Here is a 22,448-nt window from a genome sequence, read left to right on the forward strand (position 1 = left end):
GAAGGTATTCATTGGCAAACTTTAGTCTTGCCCTGTTGTTCTTTCTGGACAGCAAAGGTTTCCTCCTGGCACACCTCCCATGCAGATCAAATTTGTGCAGCCTCTTTCTAATGGTAGACTCGTGCACTTTGACATCAACAGTGGCAGGAGCTACCTGTAGATCCCGTGATGACATTCTGGGGTTCTTAGAGACTTCTTTCAGCATCTTGCGGTCTGCTCTCGGGCTGAACTTGCTGGGGTGGCCTGGCCTCAACAAGTTGGCAGTTGTTTGGAATCTTCTCCACTTGTAGATGATCTTCCGGACAGTCGAATGATTGATTTCAAATTGTTTGGAGATCTTTTTAAATCCCTTTCCAGACTCGTAGGCATCTATAACATTCTTTCTGAAGGCCTCAGAGAGCTCTTTTGATCTAGGCATGGTGACACCGCACACTTCCAACAACAAATAGCAAAATAAACTAAATGTCTGAGGTTTAAATAAGACAGGTTCCTCCAAGATCCTCTCTAACGATGTTCTAATCATTTGCACTTGAGCTGGTGCACCTGATTCTAATTTTAGGTATTTGAAGTAGTGATAAATGTAGGGGTGTACTTACTTTTTCCACATGCGAAATTTGCATTTATGTTTATTTAAATTATACAATGGACTACAAAATGTAAATGTTTCATGATATTTGTTATATTATATCACCTTTATCTATCAATATTGTTGAAATGAAGATCAAATAGCTGTATGTTGAAAAAGTCAAAACTTCACATGGACTGTATAATACTTACTTTTTCACGTGACTGTATAATACATCGTGGCCATATACCTGGGATCATTCCAATTTCACTGGACCATGAACTAACACCCACATCTAAGGACTAAGGCCTGCTGATCTGTGCTGCTTCATTTGGGGTTGAGTCAGGCCGGCTGTCCAGCCAATGGTTGTAAAGTAGTGGGGTGGAGTCAGCGCACCTGAAAACTGACCCGTGTATAATATGTGATATTTTCTAAGTTCCAAAAAGGGCATAACTCCATGAAAAATTGATGAAATGCCCCAAAACTCAAATATATTCTTTAACATCATAATAAAGCCGTGTACCAAGTTTCATTTGAATGTGTTAAAGGGTATGGAAAAATGCAGAAAACCACAGATGGGACGGACAGACAGAGAACAAACCCATAGTTCCCCTCAGGGTTGGGGATTAATAATGACATCAAATAACGAGGAGGACGTCATGGCGAAAAGCTTCATCAAAGAACGTACATCCACATTCACGGTGATGCTAAAGAAAAAGTGCATAGGAAATTGAGTAAAAACTTTTTAAAATACTCCTGAATGCTCGTCTCCACTTTCAAACTGTTTGGCGATGGATATCATCCTTTATGGGAGGAAAAAAATAAAATAAAATGGGTATGCACGACGGACTTCATTCATGCAGGCCTTTAACCAATGTGAGGACAAAGTCGCTGCAATGAAGAAATTCTCAATTCAAGATCCGTGTATCACAATTCAAGACATTGCGAGAGTCAAGATTACTCAAGTCAACAGTGCATTTCACTTTAGTCGAAATTTGCAGTTGAGCTAAAATAAGAAAAGATTGAACTAAGTTTACAATTATCAACCGATGAAAGGACCGATGAGACATGCTGAATGGAGAAGGTGGATCAGACTCGGCAACGGTTGCCAGAGTGAGTTGTGCATGGAAGAAGTTTCGGGAACTGAGTGGCGTGCTGACGAGGAGGGGAGTGTCGTTGAAGCTGAAGGGAAAGGTGTCTGCTGCATGTTTGAGAAGTGTTATGATTTATGGGAGCGAGACATGGGTAATAAACATAGGGCACCAACGAAGGCTGGAAAGGGTAGAAATGCGAATGGTTCGATGGATGTGCGGAGTATCGTTGAGAGAGAGGAAGACAAATGATGAATTGCGAAAGATGATGGGAATAGAGCCTGTGATGGATGCTGTGAAGAGAAACAGGTTGAGATGGTTTGGTCATGTGTTGAGGAATGATGAAATTTACTGGTTGAGAAAAGTGATGGAAATGAATGTCGAAGGAGGTCGAGGACGGGGAAGACCGAGAAAGACTTGGCTAAAGGTGGTGGAAGAAGAAATGCGGGCAAGGGGGTTAACAAGGGGAGATGTAGAAAATAGGGCAAAATGGAGAACATTGTCATGGGGACCGCAAGGCTAACCCCCGCTCTAGTAGGGAAGATGGCCCTAAAATGCCTGTTGAAAGGACCGTTCAACCCACATTATGGTCTCCCACATGAAGTAATGATATACATAAAATACTTTCAGAGACTCCAGATTGAAGTTCACACAAGGTTACTCGTGTAAACACCAACAGTATTTTGGTCATTTTGTGTTTCCGGGAGGTAGATGATTTTTCGATGAAGACGACGTCCATGTCGTCAATGGACTCGGGCATGAGGATCTATCGTTTTAGGAGTGTGTGGAATACAATGAGCCTGAACGGTGCGCACGTTCTGGATGGGAGTGGGTGGACAGAGCATGGGGAAGCATCACATGGCCAAAATGATCCACTCACACATTCTCCATATTGTAGAGTTCTATAAGTTGTAGGAGGTGTCATGTGTGTTTCTTTTTTGCACAAGGGAGAGGAATGAGCATATGAGCATATCAGCATACACGTTTACATTAGCAACTAGAAAGACATTCGGTAGCGCACCTACCTCCGCCAGGCTGACCAGTTTACGTTTTGTATCTCACTGATAGGCTGGATCTGAATCCGCACCTGAACCAAAATCGAATCAGCTTGTTCTTGTCGGTTAACTAAATCATCCACCTAGTTTTGTCATAATCCATCCACAAGTTTTTTAATATGGTGATATATATGGGTCATATCACCAGGTTGGGTCACACTGTGACTTGGGCATAGTTCATGTATGAAAGGGGCAAAATATCACAGAAATTCTATGTTTTCTGATGTTAACTGGTTTGTGGTAAAATGTGTGTGTATGCTTGTATATCTCATGAACAATACAAAATTTTGTAGAGACATACTATATTTTAGATTTGAAAATCATACTGGTGTCCAGGGCAAAAAAATGGTACCAACGTGTGACATTATTTCTGTGATAGATTCAAATTTACATTTCATGAATAAAACGTTTCGACAATAATCAGCAATACTCATGAATAGTAGGTCAGTAGCATAGACGTGAGTGTGCACAAATCTGAACATGACATGTCCTGTCAGTGCACAAATCATGTAACCCTGTTGTGGGGAAACATCGACGTAACGCATGGTGTCCATTAATAAAAATCCTTGTTACATCGATGAACCGGCCCGTTATCAAGAGCCCTTATGACATTCGTAGGTCTAGGCGAGCTTAACTACTTTAATTGAGGGGGTTAATACAGAGAATGACGGTATGAAGTTTTTCTGGACGTTCTTTTTTTTTTTCCACCAACTCATGAAAAGAATATTTGCCACGTGGGTGTCTTGTTTTGTATTTCATCATCTAAAGAATAAAATTCACACCTTCTCCGGAAATGGTACCAACCAATGATCGTAGCGCGAACATCTCTACTCGATATCAGACGACTTTCCTGGCATGATATTGGGTCGTTTCCGTGGTAGCAGCATCGCTAACTTTAATGAAATTTAATCAGATGTAATAATCAGTTAATCGTCAGAGACCATGATGAAAGTGATTAACTAACACATTAGAATATCATTTTTAGACCTTTCTTTGGAAATAAATGTTGCATAAAAGGTTTAATAATTTGTGAACAGGCAAATTAATACATTTTGTTTTCCTTTGAAGCAATTTTTCCATTGATGTTGAAACTTTTATATTAATGTTTCAATTTTATTGAAAAAGCCACAACAAATGGATTTTTAAATACATTTTTCCTCAAAACACTGGTTTGATTCTTTGAATGGTTTTAATTACATTTACCCCCTCCCATAAGGTTATGTGACAGTGACTGAAGAGAGAGAAATATGTATGCAATAAAAATTTCAGGAGCAAAAGTTAAAAATATGGTGTCCATGTTGCGTCTGCATAATATGTGCACACACAGTCATTAAAAACATGCTTACATTTTTTTGCAACAAGCTTTACACTAAATCTCTTGGAATAACTGATGAAAGCAATGTATGTACTCTGTCATTTGAGGTGCAAGAGGATGTGATTCATTGCCGTTAAAAAAATCACTTTCATGTCACACAATGTGCCCCAACCTGGTGAAATGACCTACAAAGCATTCAGAAGGTATTCAGAAATACAGAAAGTATTACGGAAGCCTCTCCTCAGTGAAAGACACATGAAAGCCGCTTGGTGTTTGCAAAAAAGCACTTAAAGGACTCTCAGACTGTGAGAAACAAGATTCTGTGGTCTGATGAAACAAAGATTGAACTGTTTGGCTTCCGTCTGTCCACTCTCCCAGAAAGCCCAGATCGGTGGAGTGTTGCAGTGATGGTTGTCCTTCTGGAAGTTTCTCCCATCTCCACACAGGATCTCTGGAGCTCAGCCAGAGTGACCATCGGGTTCCTGGTCACCTCTCTTACCAAGGCCCTTCTCCCCCGATTGCTCAGTTTGGCCAAGCGGCCAGCTCTAGGAAGAGTCCTGGTTGTTCCAAACTTCTTCCATTTAAGAATTATGGAGGCCACTGTGCTCTTGGGAACCTTCAATGCAGCAGAAATTTTGGTGTAGGCTTCCCCAGATCTGTGCCTTGACACAATCCTGTCTCTGAGCTCTGTAGGCAGTTCCTTCGACCTCATGGCTTGGTTTTTGCTCTGATATGCATTGTCAGCTGTGAGACCTTATATAGACAGGTGTGTGCCTTTCCAAATCATGTCCAATCAATTGAATTTACCACAGGTGGACTCCAATCAAGGTGTAGAAACATCTCAAAGATGTTCAACATAAATGGGAGGCACCTGAGCTAAATTTCAAGCGTCATATCAAAGGGTATGAATACTGATGTCAATGTGATATTTCAGTTTTTTCTTTTTAATAAATTTGCAAAACATTCTAAAATCCTGTTTTCTCTTTGTCATTATGGGGTATTGAGTGTAGATTGATGAGGGAAAAAATGAATTTAAACGATTTCAGCATAAGGCTGAAACAAAACAAAGTGTGAAAAAAGTGAAGGAGTCTGAATACTTTCTGAATGCACTGTATACATATATATATATATATATATATATATATATATATATATATATATATATATATACACACAACAACAAAAACAACATGAGCGGGGGTTAGCCTTGCGGTCCCCATGACAATCTTCTCCATTTTGCCCTATTTTCTGCATCTCTCCTTGTTAACCCCCTTGCCCGCATTTCTTCTTCCACCATCTTTAGCCAAGTCTTTTTCGGTCTTCCCCGCCCTCTACTTCCTTCTACATTCATTTCCATCACTCTTCTCAACCAGTCACTTTCATCCTTCCTCAACACATGACCAAACCATCTCAACCTGTTCCTCTTCACAGCATCAATCACAGTCTCTATTCCCATCATCTTTCGCAATTCATCATTTGTCTTCCTCTCTCTCAACGATACTCCGCACATCCACCGACACCGAACCATTCGCATTTCCACCCTTTCCAGCCTTCGTTGCTGCTCAACATTCATGACCCATGTCTCGCTCCCATAAATCATAACACTTCTCACACATACAGCATACAACTTTCCCTTCAGCTTCAACGACACTCCCCTCCTCATCAGCATGCCACTCAGTTCCCGAAACTTCTTCCATGCACATCTCACTCGAGCAACCGTTGCCGTGTCTGATCCACATTCTCCATTCAGCATGTCTCCGAGGTAGCAAAATGTTTTCACACCTTCCAGCTTCACGCCGTCTCCAAGATCCAACTCAACATTTCCTCCATCTGCAGCTCCCTCTGTGCACAGCTTACATTTGAATGTAGCTGCCACACTGGTTAATGACCCTCTCAGACCACTACATTTTTGATGAACCCACTCAGCGCACATTGTACATTGAATGAAGTTCACTCCGACACCCTTCCTGCACACAGCACATGGCCACTTCCCAGTTCTTTCCACCTCACCACATGCTTTACCACTTGCCATCACCTTCGTCTTTCCTATATTCACCTTCAGACCTTTTGTCTCCATACATTCCTTCCACTTGTTCATATTTTCCTTCAGTCCATCCATACTTTCCGCAATCAACACCAGATCATCTGCATACAACAACTCCCACGGTAAAGCCTCCTTTACATTCTGAGCCAGCACCTCCATCACAGCTACAAATAGTAGTTGACTTAGTACCGACCCCTGATGCACTCCCACCTTCACCTCAAACTCACCACTGTTCCCGTCCTACGTCCTTGCAGCTGTGCGTGCTCTTTTGTACATTGCCATCACTGCTCTGATCAACCATTCCTCCACTTCTAACTTCCTCAATGCCCATGTCAATACTTCGCGTGGAACCCTATCAAATGCTTTCTCCAGATCAACAAACCCAAGAAACAACTTCTTCCTCTTCTCCATGTACTTCTCCTGCAACTGCCTCACAATAAAGAGCATGTCTGTCGTTCCTCTTCCTGGCATAAATCCAAACTGCATTTCGTCGATCTCCTTCTTCCTTATCCTTCTCTCCAACACCCTTTCCAATACCTTCATTCCATGCTCCAATAACTTTATCGCTCGGTACGAGCCACACTCCAGAGGATCACCTTTCCCCTTGTATAGATGGATGAGGGTACTCAGTTCCCAATCCACTGGAATGCGGCCTTCTTTGACCACCACATTACAGATCTCTGTCATTCTCTTCACACCCCAACTTCCTGCTGCCTTCAACATATCTCCCACAACTCCCGTTGGCCCTCCCGGTTTTCTACTATTCATTGCTTTTATCGCTTCCTCAACTTCCTTCTCAGTTATCTTCTCTGCCAGTCCTAAAACTGGGTTACTCTCTATGTTGCCATCCCATTCATTCTCTGTATTCAACAGCATTTCCATATATCTTTTCCATCTTCCTTTAATTCCACCTGTAGTCCTTGAGCCAACCAGCCATATTTTGAAGTGAATGCTCCGGCGGGGGGAGTAATTCTCATTATGATTTTCCATTAGACCAATGTCTCAAGTGTCAGAAAAGGTGTGATGGACATCTGAGAACGGTAGCTTAGTGCCCGGATGGACGCCATCTTTGAAACCACCCAGCTCGAAAATGCCCATTTGGTGGGGTACATTGTTGCACGTGTATCTGGACTTCTATACTAGCTATCGATGTGCGGTTGACGACTAAATATACGTCCGATGTGTACCGTCTAAATAAAAAATAATATGAAGCATTTTGTTTTAGATTAATTATTATAAAAATCAATTATCGAAAAAAAATCATATATTTTTCAATATTTTATTATTAGACTTGTACTTTTTTTAGTGAAACAACACTGGTATGATTTTCCAAATTATGCATTGTGCTACACCGTTTATCTGTCTATAAAAATAACTCAAAAACTAAAACATATCATCCACCACGAGTTTACACAAAAAATATATGAAAAGGCATGCACTTTCCACAAACCCGAAACTATGTCAGTTGGAATTTCCCGCCGATAATCAACCCACAGAACCCAGTGCCGGAAGTGACGTCAGTCTATTCTATATCTATATTCTATATTCTATATCTCAGTCTGAGATTTGTTGCGGTGACCTGATTAATTTCTGAGGGGGGGGGGGGGGGTGGGTGGCTTAAGAACTAAAAGTGAACATGTTAGATGGCGCCACATACAACTCTATTATAGAGTTGTATTGTGGCGCCATCTAACATGTTCACTGACTTGGATGAGTATGTCTATGTAAGCTGGCGAGCTTTTCGGATATCGGAGTAATCTAACGTCAGTCTTTTTGTTCTTTCAGCTGAGATGGCCGGTGTCGAGGCGAAACGGGCGAAGATTGAATCTGAGTCCGGAACGTGCATCCTGTGCAGCAAGAAGTCGCCACTCTCTGAACTAAGCAAGGCAGCGGGCAACAGTTCTTGGAAGACATTGTGTGACGCAGCCGCAGTTAGAAACTTTTATCCAATTCTAAAGCTAGTCCAAGAAGGCGCAGTTGAACTTCCTAATATTCCAATATTATACCATAGGGCTTGTAGATCAGACTTCACTCACAAAAACCACCTAGCTACTTTGACCAATGCAGCTAGAAGTTCTTCAGTTGATACTGGCGATGCGGTGCGACGGCGATCATCACGGGAAGAGACAGGATCAACTTCAACGGTCTACGATGATAAATGCATTTTTTGCCAGCGTGCTTCAAAATTCATAAAAGGCAGTCGTACCCGTGAAACAGTTGTCTTGGCTGTTGAACTTCGAGCAGATAAGACAATAAGAGATGCTGCGACAGCTCGCAATGATGAGAGAGTTTTGGCATTGACTACACGAGATATGGTTGCAGCTGAGGCTCACTACCACTTCTCCTGCTATAGAAACTACACACGGCCCCAAAAACCTCAAGTAGAAACTGACATTGAAGATAATATCGAGAAAAAAGAAATGATACGATGTATATTCAATTTCATTCGCACTGACTTGTTCTTGAACCCGAGGATTGTTCCAATAGTTGATGTTGCAACAGATATCCTGTCTTCAGATACATTTTCAGTTGATGTTCGTGACTCCATCAAGAAGAATCTGCAGCGCACATTACAAAGAGAGTTTGGAGAATTGCTCATCTTCTTCAATGTGAAACACCGTGTATACTTGATGCCCGATAATCTGACAAAGCGAGAGATTGCTGCAGAGTGCGTAAACCTGAAAGCAGAAGTGAAAGCATTTGAACGAACGGACGGTGAAAGTAACATTGTGCATGCAGCTACTTCACTGCGACACCAGATCAAAGATGCTCATTACAATGAACGTTGGCCGCCTCAGCCAGCAGAACTCACTTCAGATTACGTGAAGATACCAGATTCTCTTCGTGTATTTCTGCATACTTTGATTTGCGGGAGTGGGGGTAGCTCTGCGCGTGCCGACACACTGGTATGGTCGATGGCTCAAGATATCATCAATGCTGTACACCGGGGTACCATCAGAACATCGAAGCATGTCCTACTTCCGTGGGTCATGAAAACGCTCACCGGTAATACAGAGGTCATCAGAATATTGAATCGACTCGGGCACGGATGTTCATACACAGTTCTGGAAGAAATCGAGACAGCGCTATGCATAGACAAATTAGCAAGTGTGGAGAAAGATACAGTACCACTTCCGTCACATGTGCACCCTTCGGTCCCGACTGTATTAGCATTCGATAACATCGACAGGCTAGAGGAATCGCTGAGTGGTGGCGGAACATCGCATCGCGTCAACGGTATCATCGTCCAACCGAAGTCGCAGTCGTGTTTGCCGCCCCAACCTCCATCGGCAGTATCCAAAGCAGATAAGAAGCGATCTATCCCGTCATCCAGCGATTTAGTTCCAATATACAGCGGTGGGAAACGAGAGGGCCCACCTGCAATCAAGCCTGCAGATCTTTCTGACACTCTTGCAGGCGCAACATCCCTTGCGCAGCGCCGAAATCACGTATGGATTATGACTCGCATGCTGGAACCATGCGACCAGACAATCAGTTCGTGGACTGGTTTCAACATCATGACTAGAGATCGTGTTCAGGTGACGGAAGATGTAGTTGGCTACCTGCCGACTATAAACGCGCCTGCCACAGATATGGCAACAGTGCAAGAAATCCTCAGAGAAGCTCTGAACATCATGTCATCACTTCAGCTTGAGCGTATACCGGTGGTGCTAGACCAGGCACTATTTGCTAAGGCGACCGAAATAGCATGGAAAGATGTCGATCGATATGGAAGAATCGTGCTCATGATGGGGAACTTCCATACCATCTGTAACTTCATGTCGAGCATTGGGAAAATGTTTGGAGATGCAGGCCTTCGGGATGTAGCTGTTGAGTCAGGAGTAATCGCTGAAGGTTCCATCAACAGGGTTCTGGAAGGCAAGCAATACAACCGTGCTGTGCGACTCCACAAGTTGATGTACGAGGCACTAATGCGCATCATTTGGAAGGGCTTCCAGGTGTGGATAGAAAGCAATCATCCTGACAAGGAACCCCAGATTCGAAGCACTGACCTCAAAATTCGCAGCATCAAGGAGGATGTTTGCCACGAGACTCTCGCTGCTGCTCTCGATGATGATTCATGTGTACAGAGCTTTGACATGTTCGCGAAATACCTACATTTTCTGCGAACCAAACATGGAGACCTGGCTCGCTTCTGGATGATGTATATTGATATGGTAGAGACCCTGCTGGGGTTGATTCGTGCGGATAGAGAAGGCGACTGGATGCTTCACTTGGCTTGTGTCAGAAGAGTGATCCCTTGGTGTTTCGCAATGAACAAGGTGAACTATGCTAGATATCTACCAGTGTACTATGCACAGATGACGCAACTCCACGAAAAATGCCCCGAGTTGTACAGGCAAGCACTCGAATGTAGCCACGAGGAAGCAGACACGCGTATGTTTCTCCACGCAAAGCACGCCGCTACCCACTACAAGACGATCATCTTAGTGGCAGATGACACCGACGTTCTGATCATCAGTCTTCATCTCAGCAGAACCATCGATAGTCAGCTCTTCATCAGACGAGGAACAAAGGTTCGAGTCAGAATGATCGACGTTGGAAAGTTGGCTGCGGTATTGGGGTCTGGAGTTTGCAGTGCATTGCCAGGGCTTCATGCATGGAGCGGGTGTGACACTGTGAGTGCTCTGGCTAGCCAAGGAAAGATAAAGGCTTTGAAGCTTGTGCAAGCGAATGAGCTGTATCTTCAAGCATTCACAGATCTGGGATCTTCGTGGAATGTACCAACAGACGTCTTCAATAGCATTCAGGCCTTCACGTGTCAGCTGTACGCCAAGAACACGAAGATCGTCGGTGTTAATTCGCTCCGTTATCACATGTTCTGTGCAAAGAAGGGCCAGATCGAATCTGGACAATTGCCGCCTTGTGAAGACTCCTTGATGCAGCATACGCTTAGGGCCAACTATCAGGCGGCTATCTGGCGACGCAGCCTTGAAAACCTACCAGACGTCCCAACACCATCAGCAGGACATGGTTGGGAACTCGATGATAGCGGTTCGCTCACAATCCGATGGATAGCGGGTCTACCAGCTCCAGATGTCGTCTTGAATCTCATCTCATGCACATGCAGAAGGACGTGTCGACCGTCAGATTGCTCCTGCATACTGAATGGGTTGAAGTGCACTGTTGTGTGTAAGCTGCAGGGATGCTCCAACATGGTGCAGGATGATGCTATCGTGGCTCAGGATGCCAATGACTCTGATGGCGACTCTGATGATTAACTTTGTGTGCACTGTATATTGTATAGCATATGTTGTTCTCTATTATAATGCAGGCCAAATTGCCTGAAAATCTTTATAGACAGATAAACGGTTTAGCAAAATGTATAATTTGGAAGATCATACCGGTGTTATTTGACTAAAACATGACATGTTCAATGATACCTCCGCTTGCTTATTAGGAATATACATCGTATGGTGTTAAAATCAGCTCCATACGTCTTTCCAAACTCTAGTAATGAATAATTAATATAATTGGCGGCCATTTTGAAAACCAAGATGGCCACCAAAGTGCAGATTTCCTATGTAACAATTTCCGCCTGCTTATTAGATATCGTATGGTGTTAAAATCCTCTCCGTACGACATTCCTAACTTGCGTTATCGTCAGAATAGATAATGCCAGCGGCGGCCTAAGTCATTTTATGCCTCTTTACATTTATTTGTTGTAAACTCGTGGTGGATGATATGTTTTAGTTTTTGAGTTATTTTTATAGACAGATAAACGGTGTAGCACAATGCATAATTTGGAAAATCATACCAGTGTTGTTTCACTAAAAAAAGTACAAGTCTAATAATAAAATATTGAAAAATATATGATTTTTTTTCGATAATTGATTTTTATAATAATTAATCTAAAACAAAATGCTTCATATTATTTTTTATTTAGACCGTACACATCGGACGTATATTTAGTCGTCAACCGCACATCGATAGCTAGTATAGAAGTCCAGATACACGTGCAACAATGTACCCCACCAAATGGGCATTTTCGAGCTGGGTGGTTTCAAAGATGGCGTCCATCCGGGCACTAAGCTACCGTTCTCAGATGTCCATCACACCTTTTCTGACACTTGAGACATTGGTCTAATGGAAAATCATAATGAGAATTACTCCCCCCGCCGGAGCATTACTTTTGGTCTGGCTCAAGGACTACTGGGTGCACAACGATTTGTCCCACTTCATCCTTCAAGCAACTCACCCCCATCACATCACACCTCTCTTTCGCTATCTGCTTTGCAATCCTGAACACCGCTCTCTGACCCTCTTCCGAATCCAAGCGTTCTCCGAACATTTTCCTACATGCCTCCTGCGCCTTTGCTCCCTCTTTCTTTGCAGCCTTCTTGGCTGCCTTATAACTTTCATGCTCTGCTTTTTCTGCTCCCGTACCCTTCGCCTTCTGCCACTCCTTGAACTTCTTCCTCTTCTCGTCAATCCTTTTTCCAACTTCATCATCCCACCACCATGTTTCTGAGTGCCTCGGTGGTCCTTTTGTCCATCCACATACCTCACCAACGGCTCCCAACAGACTATCTTTCATTGACATCCAACCATGTTCAAGCTCAACCACATCATCCTCTACCCTACTCAGCCTCTCTTTTAATGCCTCCCTCACTGTCACCTCTTTCAACCTCCACACCTTCATTCTCGGTTGGTACTTCACCCGCCGAGGTCTCCTCGCACCTTTCACCTTTATGTCGCAGACAACCAAGTGATGCTGTGAAACAGCCTCCTCCCCCGGGATCACCTTTGTGTCCCGGAGGTGCCCCCTATCTCGCCTACGCACCATCAGGTAGTCAACGGTTGTCGTCGACCCACCTGACGTGTATGTAACAAGCTTATTATCCCCTTTCTGGAACTGAGTGTTACAAATCAACAAATCAGCTCCATCAGCAAACTCCAAAATCCTTTCACCTTCTCCATTTCTCACACCATATCCGTAACCCCCATGAACTCCCTCAAAACCGTCCATACTCCTTCCCACATGTCCATTTCGGTCTCCTCCTACCACAACAACTTCCTCATCTTTCACGTTTTCCATCAGCTTCTCTATCGCACACCAGAACTTGTCCTTCTCTTCATCGCTCCGACCAACCTGCGTAGCATATCCCGAGATGACGTTCACCAAGAGCTTTCCAATCATCATTTTCACCATCATCAACCTATCACTCACTCTAGTCACACTCACCACACTGTCTACAAACTCCTCAGAAAACAGGACACCAACACCATTCACGCCCTCCGGGCACCGTTGCCACACAAACTTGTATTTCTGTCCCTGCCTACCCTTCACCATTCTCACACCACTTCCCTTCCATCTCGTCTCTTGCACACAACATATGTCCACTCTTCTTCTGACCAATACTTCCACCACTTCTCCTGATCTCCCTGTCATTGTCCCTACATTCCATGTCCCAAACCTCAGAAACCGATCTCCACTTCGGGCTGTACCCTGCCCATATGTAGTTGTAATTGTCATGGTTCTCTTTTTTGAGGCAATGTTTTTTATGGCCGGATGCCCTTCCTGACGCCAACCCTCTTTGTCGCCTCTTATGACATGCAGGGATACGGTGTACCTATTCTAACCAGGGTACACACCAGGAATATCTCTCAATGGTGAAGAATCACTAAAAATTCTAGTATCCGGATCCAGCTCTTCACCAAAATATAATCATTGCATCCTTGTCACATACCCAACCTCTCCACCAAAGTTCATCCGAATCCATCCTGAACTTTTTGAGATACCCTGTTCATCGACAAGCAGATAACCAGACAGGGGTGAAAATATAACTTCCGCCCACCCTTGGTGACAGAGGTAATGATGAGACAATGCCAGCAACATAGGTGGAGAGTAATATTGAGAAAGTTGTATTTAATTTCTTTCCCACTGCCTTTTTTCATTGGATATAATTGGGTTTACTGCAAGATGGAAATGTATAGAAATAGTGTGAAGCACTTCATGTCTGTTATCATGTTTGTTATTAATCATTTTTAATGCCCTTCAAAGTAGTTTGCTCCAACAAGCACACACTACCATGGTCAAGATAAATGGACATTGGCCACTTCCACTTTGCAGATTTGATCACAAGAAACATAAGCAACGATTAGTGTTATATTTTCCATGTCTAACATAAGACTAAATGTTTTTTTGGGCAGTTAACCTTTTGGAAATAGAGGCTAACTTGTAACTACAATAGTATATGGACATAGAACACACACACGCTGGGAATCCCACCACATCCCGATGTGGCATTGCTCATTCTCAGCATTACTCCCTCTTTTCACTTTCCCTTTAAGTACATTATGCGCAGAAGTGGTTTCTTTTGTCTATATCACCAATCAACTTGTAGACAAAGTTTTTTTGAGGTGGTTTGGGCATATACATTTGAAACGTGGTACTTTTTACTTTACGATTCATTTTCTACATTGTCACTCTGCAGTGCCCCATTAAGACATTGCAGTGCAACCCTCAAGGTAGAACGTCACGATTCTGACATTAAACAGCTGTTGTATGAGATTATCTCACATTCATCCAATGTGAGTCGACTTGTAATGGTCACAAAAACTTTAAAGACATGAAAATATTAGGTTAGGTCAGAAAACAAGCTATTTTCTTCACCAAAGACGAATGCATTTACAGTAAAGGTTACTACATTTTGTGGGTTAAATAGTTTTGTGGGTTATGACATCATCTGCAGCAAAATATTACATCCTAAATGAACAGTCCTCACTGTCTTTGTGTAACACTGGCGGCGCTTGGTGGAGCCGGGCCGGCCGGGTACACCCGTTTCCTCCTCATCATGTAGTTCAAGCTCTTCTTCATACTTCACAGTCTCCTTGCCCACGGGGAGAAGATTATCATCCAACTCACCTGCCAGGCAAAGAAAATAAATAAATAAACGTCCTTTGTTGCCTTGGCAGTGAAGGGCTACTTTTATGAGTCTAAGGATAAAGGAATGCTCAATCTATAATCTGCAAACAAGCTCAGAATAAAGAAATAGATAGATATGATAATCACATCAGTTTGAAATTTTATCTTTCCCAAAAACTCAATTATAAGTTAAAAAAAATAAAAAAATTATGGAGATTAAAAAGGTGCATGCTAATCTTGCTGAAAACACAACCGTCACCCTCTAATTCAAGGAAGCTTTATTCTTCATGTTAGGCCTGGAAATCAGACACTCCCGGGGTCAAATGTGCAAGGAATTACGACTTGTAATACACAGCAGGAACTGAAGGTCCACGCCTTCTGACTTGCCACAGTGCACCACAAGGTTTCCCAACTTGCGTCCTGCATCTGGCTTCTATTACGTGCCACGTTTTCAGCACAAACACTCCACGTAGAAGTCGCAATCAAGATGACATTAAAGTAATTAGTCGGCACAAGCCACCCGATCGTGCTTCTGTTGCCTTCCAATGCGCAGTTGATTTAACCTTCGACCCCAATTAAGGCAGCTCTGCCTCTCAACTCTGGCAGGGCACTCTGGGCAATGGGCCCAGCTGCCAAGGCAATAGGGTTCTAGCAGTTCCGGAGGCCAGGGTGCGGTGCTCCATTTTACCAAGCATGCACTGCTCCAGCCTCCATACATAATCGGAAGCAGATCCTTTCACAAATTCTCCAAAGAACTTCGAAGAATGCAGCTCTGTTTCCTTCTTCCTTATTTGTAACCAACCTTATCATTTACTTTCCACTCCCTAACTCCACCCTCCCTCCCCCCACTCTTCCCATCCGAAAAATCCTTCTCAAGATTATATTCAAATCCAATCGTGACGATGAGACCTTACTTTCCATTTGGACGGGTGTGGAGACAGGGAGCAGGGGAGGCTCAGAGCACAGTACCTGCTTTGTGAAGCTTCTCACAGCAAAATAGGGCCACAGCCTTCTCGGCAAGTTGATGCGTCTTCATAAGAGGTCCCTGGGGAAGGATAGAGAAAGACAAAGATATGAGAAGAAAGATAAGGAATGGGTGATAGAATAGGAAGCCATAAAAGCAAAAAAAGTGGTTGAAAAATAAAGAGAAGGAAAGATAAGCAATAAGATCAAATAAAATGGCAAGTAGTAATGTAAGTGGTCATTAAGGGAGAGAAGACATGAAAGAAAAGAGAAAAGGCTACTAGAGGTGAGAATGGTGCTTGGGGGGGGGGGGGGGGGGGTGAGTGGTTGGGAACTGTGTTTGGGCTGCAAAAGGGGTACTGTGAAATGAAACAGTCAGAGGGAATGGTGGGTATATAAGTGGAGGATGGAAAGCAGGGGTTGGTGGGGGGATTTAAAATTAGGCTTAGGTTTGAGGAAGGAAATTAAAAACAAAAACTTCGGATTTTATATAAATAAGACATAAGTAGGCAAACACTCACCAAAACAGGGTCGCGTAAAGGACAATTTATAGGGAGGTGCAAGGTGGCTTGGAAGAGACAAGGTTCCTTTTCCACAGTCTTGCATTTTGGAGCCAAATGTGTGAAAGGGTCACTTGGAAGCTTGGCACAGTACCTGCAAAGATGACAAAAAAAAAAAAAGCATAATAACATCAGAATGTCAAAAAAGATATTGGCACAAGATCATTCCCCCAAAATCATGCAATGTTCCTGATGCATACTCGTGGTTTAAAACTACAGTGAAAAATACCATAACAGCAATTTTCATACCCTTTTAAAGTGCCGTTTTGAATGTTTGGCTGGATTTTTATACTTGAATGCCAGAGCGCACAATAGTACAAGGCATCTTTGAGAGCTTTAAAGAAAAATAAAATTCTTCTTAATCACGTTAACGCAACATATTGTACAAAGATGGTATTTTGGCGGACTTTCAAGCATTAAAAAATGGTATGACAAAACTTTTCATAAAAATTCATGTTGTATTACTCCCAGATGAGTAAATCCGTTCCGAAGCGATCTGAGATAAAGTCAAGAGCACCTGGTCCAAGAGACATCACTTTAAAGTATTTTTTACAAATGATGAAGTTGAAAATGGGAGGGTTTTTAGATGTCAAGCGAGGATGTGTGATACCTGTAGGTTTACAGAACATAAAACAGATTATATAAAAAGAAAAAAGAAAAAAAAAGAAGCGGGGTCATAAAATACATAAAAGCTCACAACCGTGGGTGAAAGGCCAAAGGAACAAAAATGTACAAGCTAGCAGACTGGATAGGGTTTGCCATAATGAAAGAAAAAAAAAACAAAAACATAATGACCATTTAATTCATGCACACATCCGTCCATCACATCACCATGAGACAGCCATTTTTAATATTTTTTATTTTTTTCAAATGTTTTCATTCTTTTTTAACGCTTCAATGATGAACTGTGTGAGGTTGCGTGCTTCTTTATTTTGTCCAATTGAATTTTGAGATGCCTTCTAGTATACCAATGAACTTTTGTTGTCACATTTTCAACAAGTCTTCATTAAGAAAATACTAGCAGGATCTCAACCTCAAAGATCTCAACCTCCGTGAAGTTCAAAGGAGGGAACAGCGATGTTAAAATCAACAATAGGGACCTGCATGTGCCATGGTATATGTACATGGTACATGAATCCCGACCTCAATCCCATTTTTACCTGACATGACCTCTGACCTCTTGATGCTAAAATCAAATCAGTTAATCTTTGAATCATAGCATATACTAATATCAAGATTGATCAAAATCCCATCACTGATTCACAGGATATCGCGGTAACAGGATTTTACCAAACATAACCAGGTAAGTCTGGGATTTTGACTACTAGGAATTTCAACATCACTCAAGACCTTTGAGCTCTTGACCCAAAAATCGAATCAGTTCATCTTTACACCATCATACATACTTTTACCAAGTTTGACTTAGATCACTTCAGCCATTCTTAAGTTATCGCGGTAATTGAAAACCTATCATCGAGTACAGACAAATACGACTGACAGCAAGCTGGACAACCCTAAAACATAACCTCCGGTGAGTTAATTAGCAGATGCATAAAAAGTGGGAGGTTGTAGTTGAGGTGTGCTTGGGAAGGTTTTACGCATTAAAAAACATAGTTTGGGAGCTGGGGGGTGGTGAGGCGGGAGGGGGTGGTGAGGCAGGAGGAGGTGGTGAGGCGGGAGGGGGTGGTGAGGCAGGAGGGGGTGGGAAGGAGCGGGGGAGTAGACATAAATTATCAAGGTAAATGTGCATCGTGTAGCGCCACTCCTGGTGCGAGATGAGTGTATGACAAATCCTAGCGGTTCACAGTATTATAATAACTAGTGTGGATCGGCGCGCTACGTGCGCCTCACCACACGCTGCAGAAGCATATGCATCTTTGGCCATGCTTGCTTTCCCCAGGAGTGAGGGAATGGTGGGTGTGGGTTAGCAAGAGTGATGGTGGATCGTGTGTTGTGGGGGATCGGGGAATGGTGGGGGTAAGGGGGTGAATTGTGGGGGAGGTCAGCCAACTATACTTTGTGCCCTGACTGAATATATATTATAAATCAAAAGTCAGAACTCAACACATATAAATTAAAGGAACCGAGCACAAATTCATATTTATTTTAAATAATCATTTAGAGCTGGACGGCAAAGACCAATAAAAAAACTTCAATGGAAATTCGAATTACAGAGCAAACGTGCCTCCCAATTCACCGCTTATCTTGATCTATTAATGAAGTCAAAGCAACGGCTCTTATCTTCCCCCATCCAAAACATTGATCTGTTCTACCCCTGCTAATTTCACCCCAGATCCACTTTTTTGAAATACCAACTTCTTTCCTGGAAGTAGTTACATTGTCCTTGTGTTTTATACTTCTCCAACCCCTCCCCGCCCCGCCCCCCCCCCCCCCCCCACTTCCCACGCCTCCTCCCCCCAAGCCCTCTCCCACCCACAGATCTCCCGATGTCCCTGCTCTCAAATGTTGTGTTTGTGCTTCTCCTTTTCTCCCCATCTTGTCTACCGCTCGCTTATTATATTGTTACAGATACGACTTTGATGGTATGGTGGGCCGAGCGGGATGGCCGCCGTATCCGTACAAGTTACCCGATTGTGCCCGAATGTTGACTAATCGCGCTACGCTGGCTCAATAGGAAAGAGAAGACACCCGGCTGGGTTATAATGACACAATACGACACCAGGGTTTCGATTCTCAAGTATATTCGTACGGAAAAAGGTTAGATTACAGGGGCTAGAGGTATATTACAGGAAGACAGGCACTTAGACACACTCTTATATTATCCCCGGACAGACGACAGACACACGGGACAAAATGCTGACTCACACGGGGGTTGATGAAAAGGGGAGGCAGGTCGCGATGGCTCAGGTGCACCTGGCTCAGGGACAGAATCACGTACGGTGGTGTCCAGAGATGCGTGAAGGTATCACAGCGCTTGTGGGTCGCGACTTTGGTCTCAAGCTGGGGAGGTCGCTCAGCGCTCGGGAGGGTGGCGTCTTTTCCTTCCAAGCTCGGGGCGCATCTCCCGTCACGTCCGGCGCGGGGCCGCGTATATATCCGGCGGGGAGTGACACGCCCTCGGCTCGTTAGCGCCGCCCCAGATGGCATCGGCCCATGGCTTCTCATTGGGTGCGGGGGTTACCGGCTCCGCCCTTGACGAGGGGCCGACAGGGAGCCCCTTCGTGGTAACCCCGTGGAGCGCGTGGTCAATGGTGGCTAACCGAGCCGGAAGGAGGACGCCCACTCCCCATGCCGTCACCGCGCCGCCCCCCTCTTTTGTTGTTGTTGTTGTAGTTGGCGCTTCTTCATGGGGAAGAGATGCGGAGAGGTATGGGGAGGTCCTAAACTTCCTAACAGGTGCCATATAATCACATTCTGGTGCAACGAAGAGTCATAATTAATGGAAACAAGTCCTTAACTGACATAGATTAAGAATAACTAGCAAGATGTCCTATAATTGTCTACGTGTGGTGCGGGGGACCTGGGCACGACATTTAATGGGGGGATGAAGGGGAAGATCGGCTCTAATGGGTGTTGTTTACAGACAATGGGACTGGGGAATGGGGTAAGGGAGAGTTGGGGAGTATCGGAGAAAATAGGGGAATATTTACAAGCGGATATGGAGGCCAAATTCCATATTCGCAACATTGCACCCTTCTCTACCCTCGGGGCGTCCCGACCCGATAAATTTTTACCTACTTTAGTGTGGCACGCAATGTAGTTCCCTCTACTATTAACTCTACCCTGAGTGCGACAGTTTTACAGATATTCACAAATGAGTAAATATGTCCCCCTGCGACGTTGCACCCTTCTCCTCACAGAAACACACCCACAGGATAACCGAATCCGGAAAGAATTCTCAAACTAAACATACAGCCGGTAGGGAGCATTATTTACAAGACTACGCTGCTATTTACACTACGATCCAGGACCTGTTTTTGGAGGAACACATGCAGATGTTATGCATAGAGAGAGCGCGCTTGCCAACATCGATACACCAACCCACGAGTGCTCTGTGGCCGACGGCCTTTAATAACGTGCAGAGCACCCTTTCCTGAGCATCAACAGCACCACCCCACCACCAATCGGTGCAGTCACCATTGTTCATTGGAATAAAAATAACTTCAACAACCCCTAACCCTGCAGGTGTCTCTTGCTCTTCTTGTGGTGCACTTGGTGGTGTTAATTATTAGTGGTTCACCTGTATGGCATAGGTGCCACGTTGATCCATAGGTCCATCCCCGGGTGGTGCTTGGCCGCAAACGAACTGCGGTCCATTGTGGGTGGCCACAAACATTGCGGTCCATATGGTGTACCGATCCAGGCAGCGAACAGCGAAAGTGCAGGCCCACAACTGCGCAGCCAGCACCTCTCTCTCCTCTCTCTCTACCCCAAAGCCAGATCCTCGGAGGTGGGAGACAAAAGAAGCAGACAAGTGAGTAAGGTGGTAAGGGCGCAAAAGTGCACGCAATGTAAGGTAATGCACACTGGGGGCACATGGGAACCAGGTGAGACAGGTACGTTCCTATCGTACGCCCCCCCCCCACCAGGTAACCTACATGGCCCCTCCCTTACCCCTTACTGCATCCACACAACACTACACTACTCATAAACATCTACTTTACAAATCAACAAACATCCCTACTGTCTTCCCCGTTCCTCCCATATACCAAATTCGTCTTCTCTCCCTCCTAACCAATCAAATTTGCCATTTTCAACTCTCATCAAAATTTGCCATCTCCAACTGAACATCAAAATTTGCCATCACCAATTCATCATCAGTCCCTCCTAGGGAGGGAGAGATGGAATCACCCCAATGTCTCATCCACGTCGTGATGCGTCTCACAAATCCTCACAGCAATCTCATTTCCTGCAACAAACAAAGAAAACACAGGTGTGGAGTCATCATCATCACCACAGGCAAGTGGCTGCGTATGGTGCGACAGGTTCATCAATCCTAACTATCTCCTAAATGACTTTAACAACTTTACACTACCCGGGGGCTTTCTCCGGCCAAACCATTGGCCCTCTTACACTATGGGTTCTAAAAACCAATTCCCATTGGCCAAACTGTGGTGCTCTTCAATTTGGGGTCTCACTCCCCCGATTCATCTCCCGGTGCCCTCGCACAATTTCTGGGCTGCGGCGTGTACCTCTCCCAGTGGGTCTACCCACCTGCACACCTCCACCACTGCAGTTGCCTCCGAGCTTACCTGCTCCTCACCCTAACCTAACTACCTGGGGAAGGCCCTCTGGCTCTCTCCCCACTCCGTGCCCTCTCTGGCACTGGGCTGCCCGATCCACACCCGGGATCCTCAGGCACCCACTCACAACTACCGGCTCCCAGAGCCCACCTGCGGCCTCACCTGGCCGACATCCTCACAGTGGTGGAGTGCCCAACCAACTACACACACTAACAGGCTACACGCCCAGCCATTTCCACAACACTAATGCACCCATTCACAACACCATTCTGCAACCGCACCACAAATGCCAATATCCAACCACAATTTACCTGCACCCTCTACCTAACACTTACACTACCCGCCCCGGGTGCTCGTGAAAGGGGTCCACTCTTCCCCCATCCACACCTTCGCACCATGCACACCACTCCGTACCACTCACTCCAACTCTCTCCACACACTGGTACCTGCACACCTGTGCTCTCACACCTGGTGCCACCTGCACCCTTCTCTCCCCAAGCGCATTCGCGCTGATCCACACACTCACTACTCATACACTGCTCCACACACCTGTCCAGTTGCACCCCTGTGCAATCACACCTGTTCAATTCTCACAAACACGGCATCATCTCAGCTAACTACTCCCTTCTGAAACTTGCGCTTCCCAGTCGTCCCTTTAAACTATTGCGCTCCCTCGTCATTATAATCCACACTAATCTGCCTGCGTCCCCACTACAGGTATCAGTCACTAACTAACCTTAACGTTACCTAAGGTCATCTTC

At 44.4% G+C, this 22,448-nt stretch overlaps 1 protein-coding gene across 2 annotated transcripts in view; it reads right to left on the minus strand.

Moving 5' to 3' along the window:
- The window catches only part of DICER1 (dicer 1, ribonuclease III), a 254,492-nt gene that overhangs the window by 89,650 nt on the left and 142,394 nt on the right, over positions 1-22,448 (minus strand). For both annotated transcript variants that reach the window (XM_078785971.1, XM_078785966.1), the window contains exons 13-15: positions 16,445-16,577; positions 15,930-16,005; positions 14,821-14,960 (exon numbers count right to left, since the gene is read on the minus strand). In XM_078785971.1, coding sequence (XP_078642097.1) covers positions 14,821-14,960; positions 15,930-16,005; positions 16,445-16,577 — 349 coding nt within the window. The remainder of the gene's footprint in view (positions 1-14,820; positions 14,961-15,929; positions 16,006-16,444; positions 16,578-22,448) is intronic.

This window comes from Myxine glutinosa, chromosome 1, assembly GCF_964187855.1.
Source record: "Myxine glutinosa chromosome 1, kmMyxGlut1.1, whole genome shotgun sequence".
Classification (NCBI taxonomy): Eukaryota; Metazoa; Chordata; class Myxini; order Myxiniformes; family Myxinidae; genus Myxine; species Myxine glutinosa.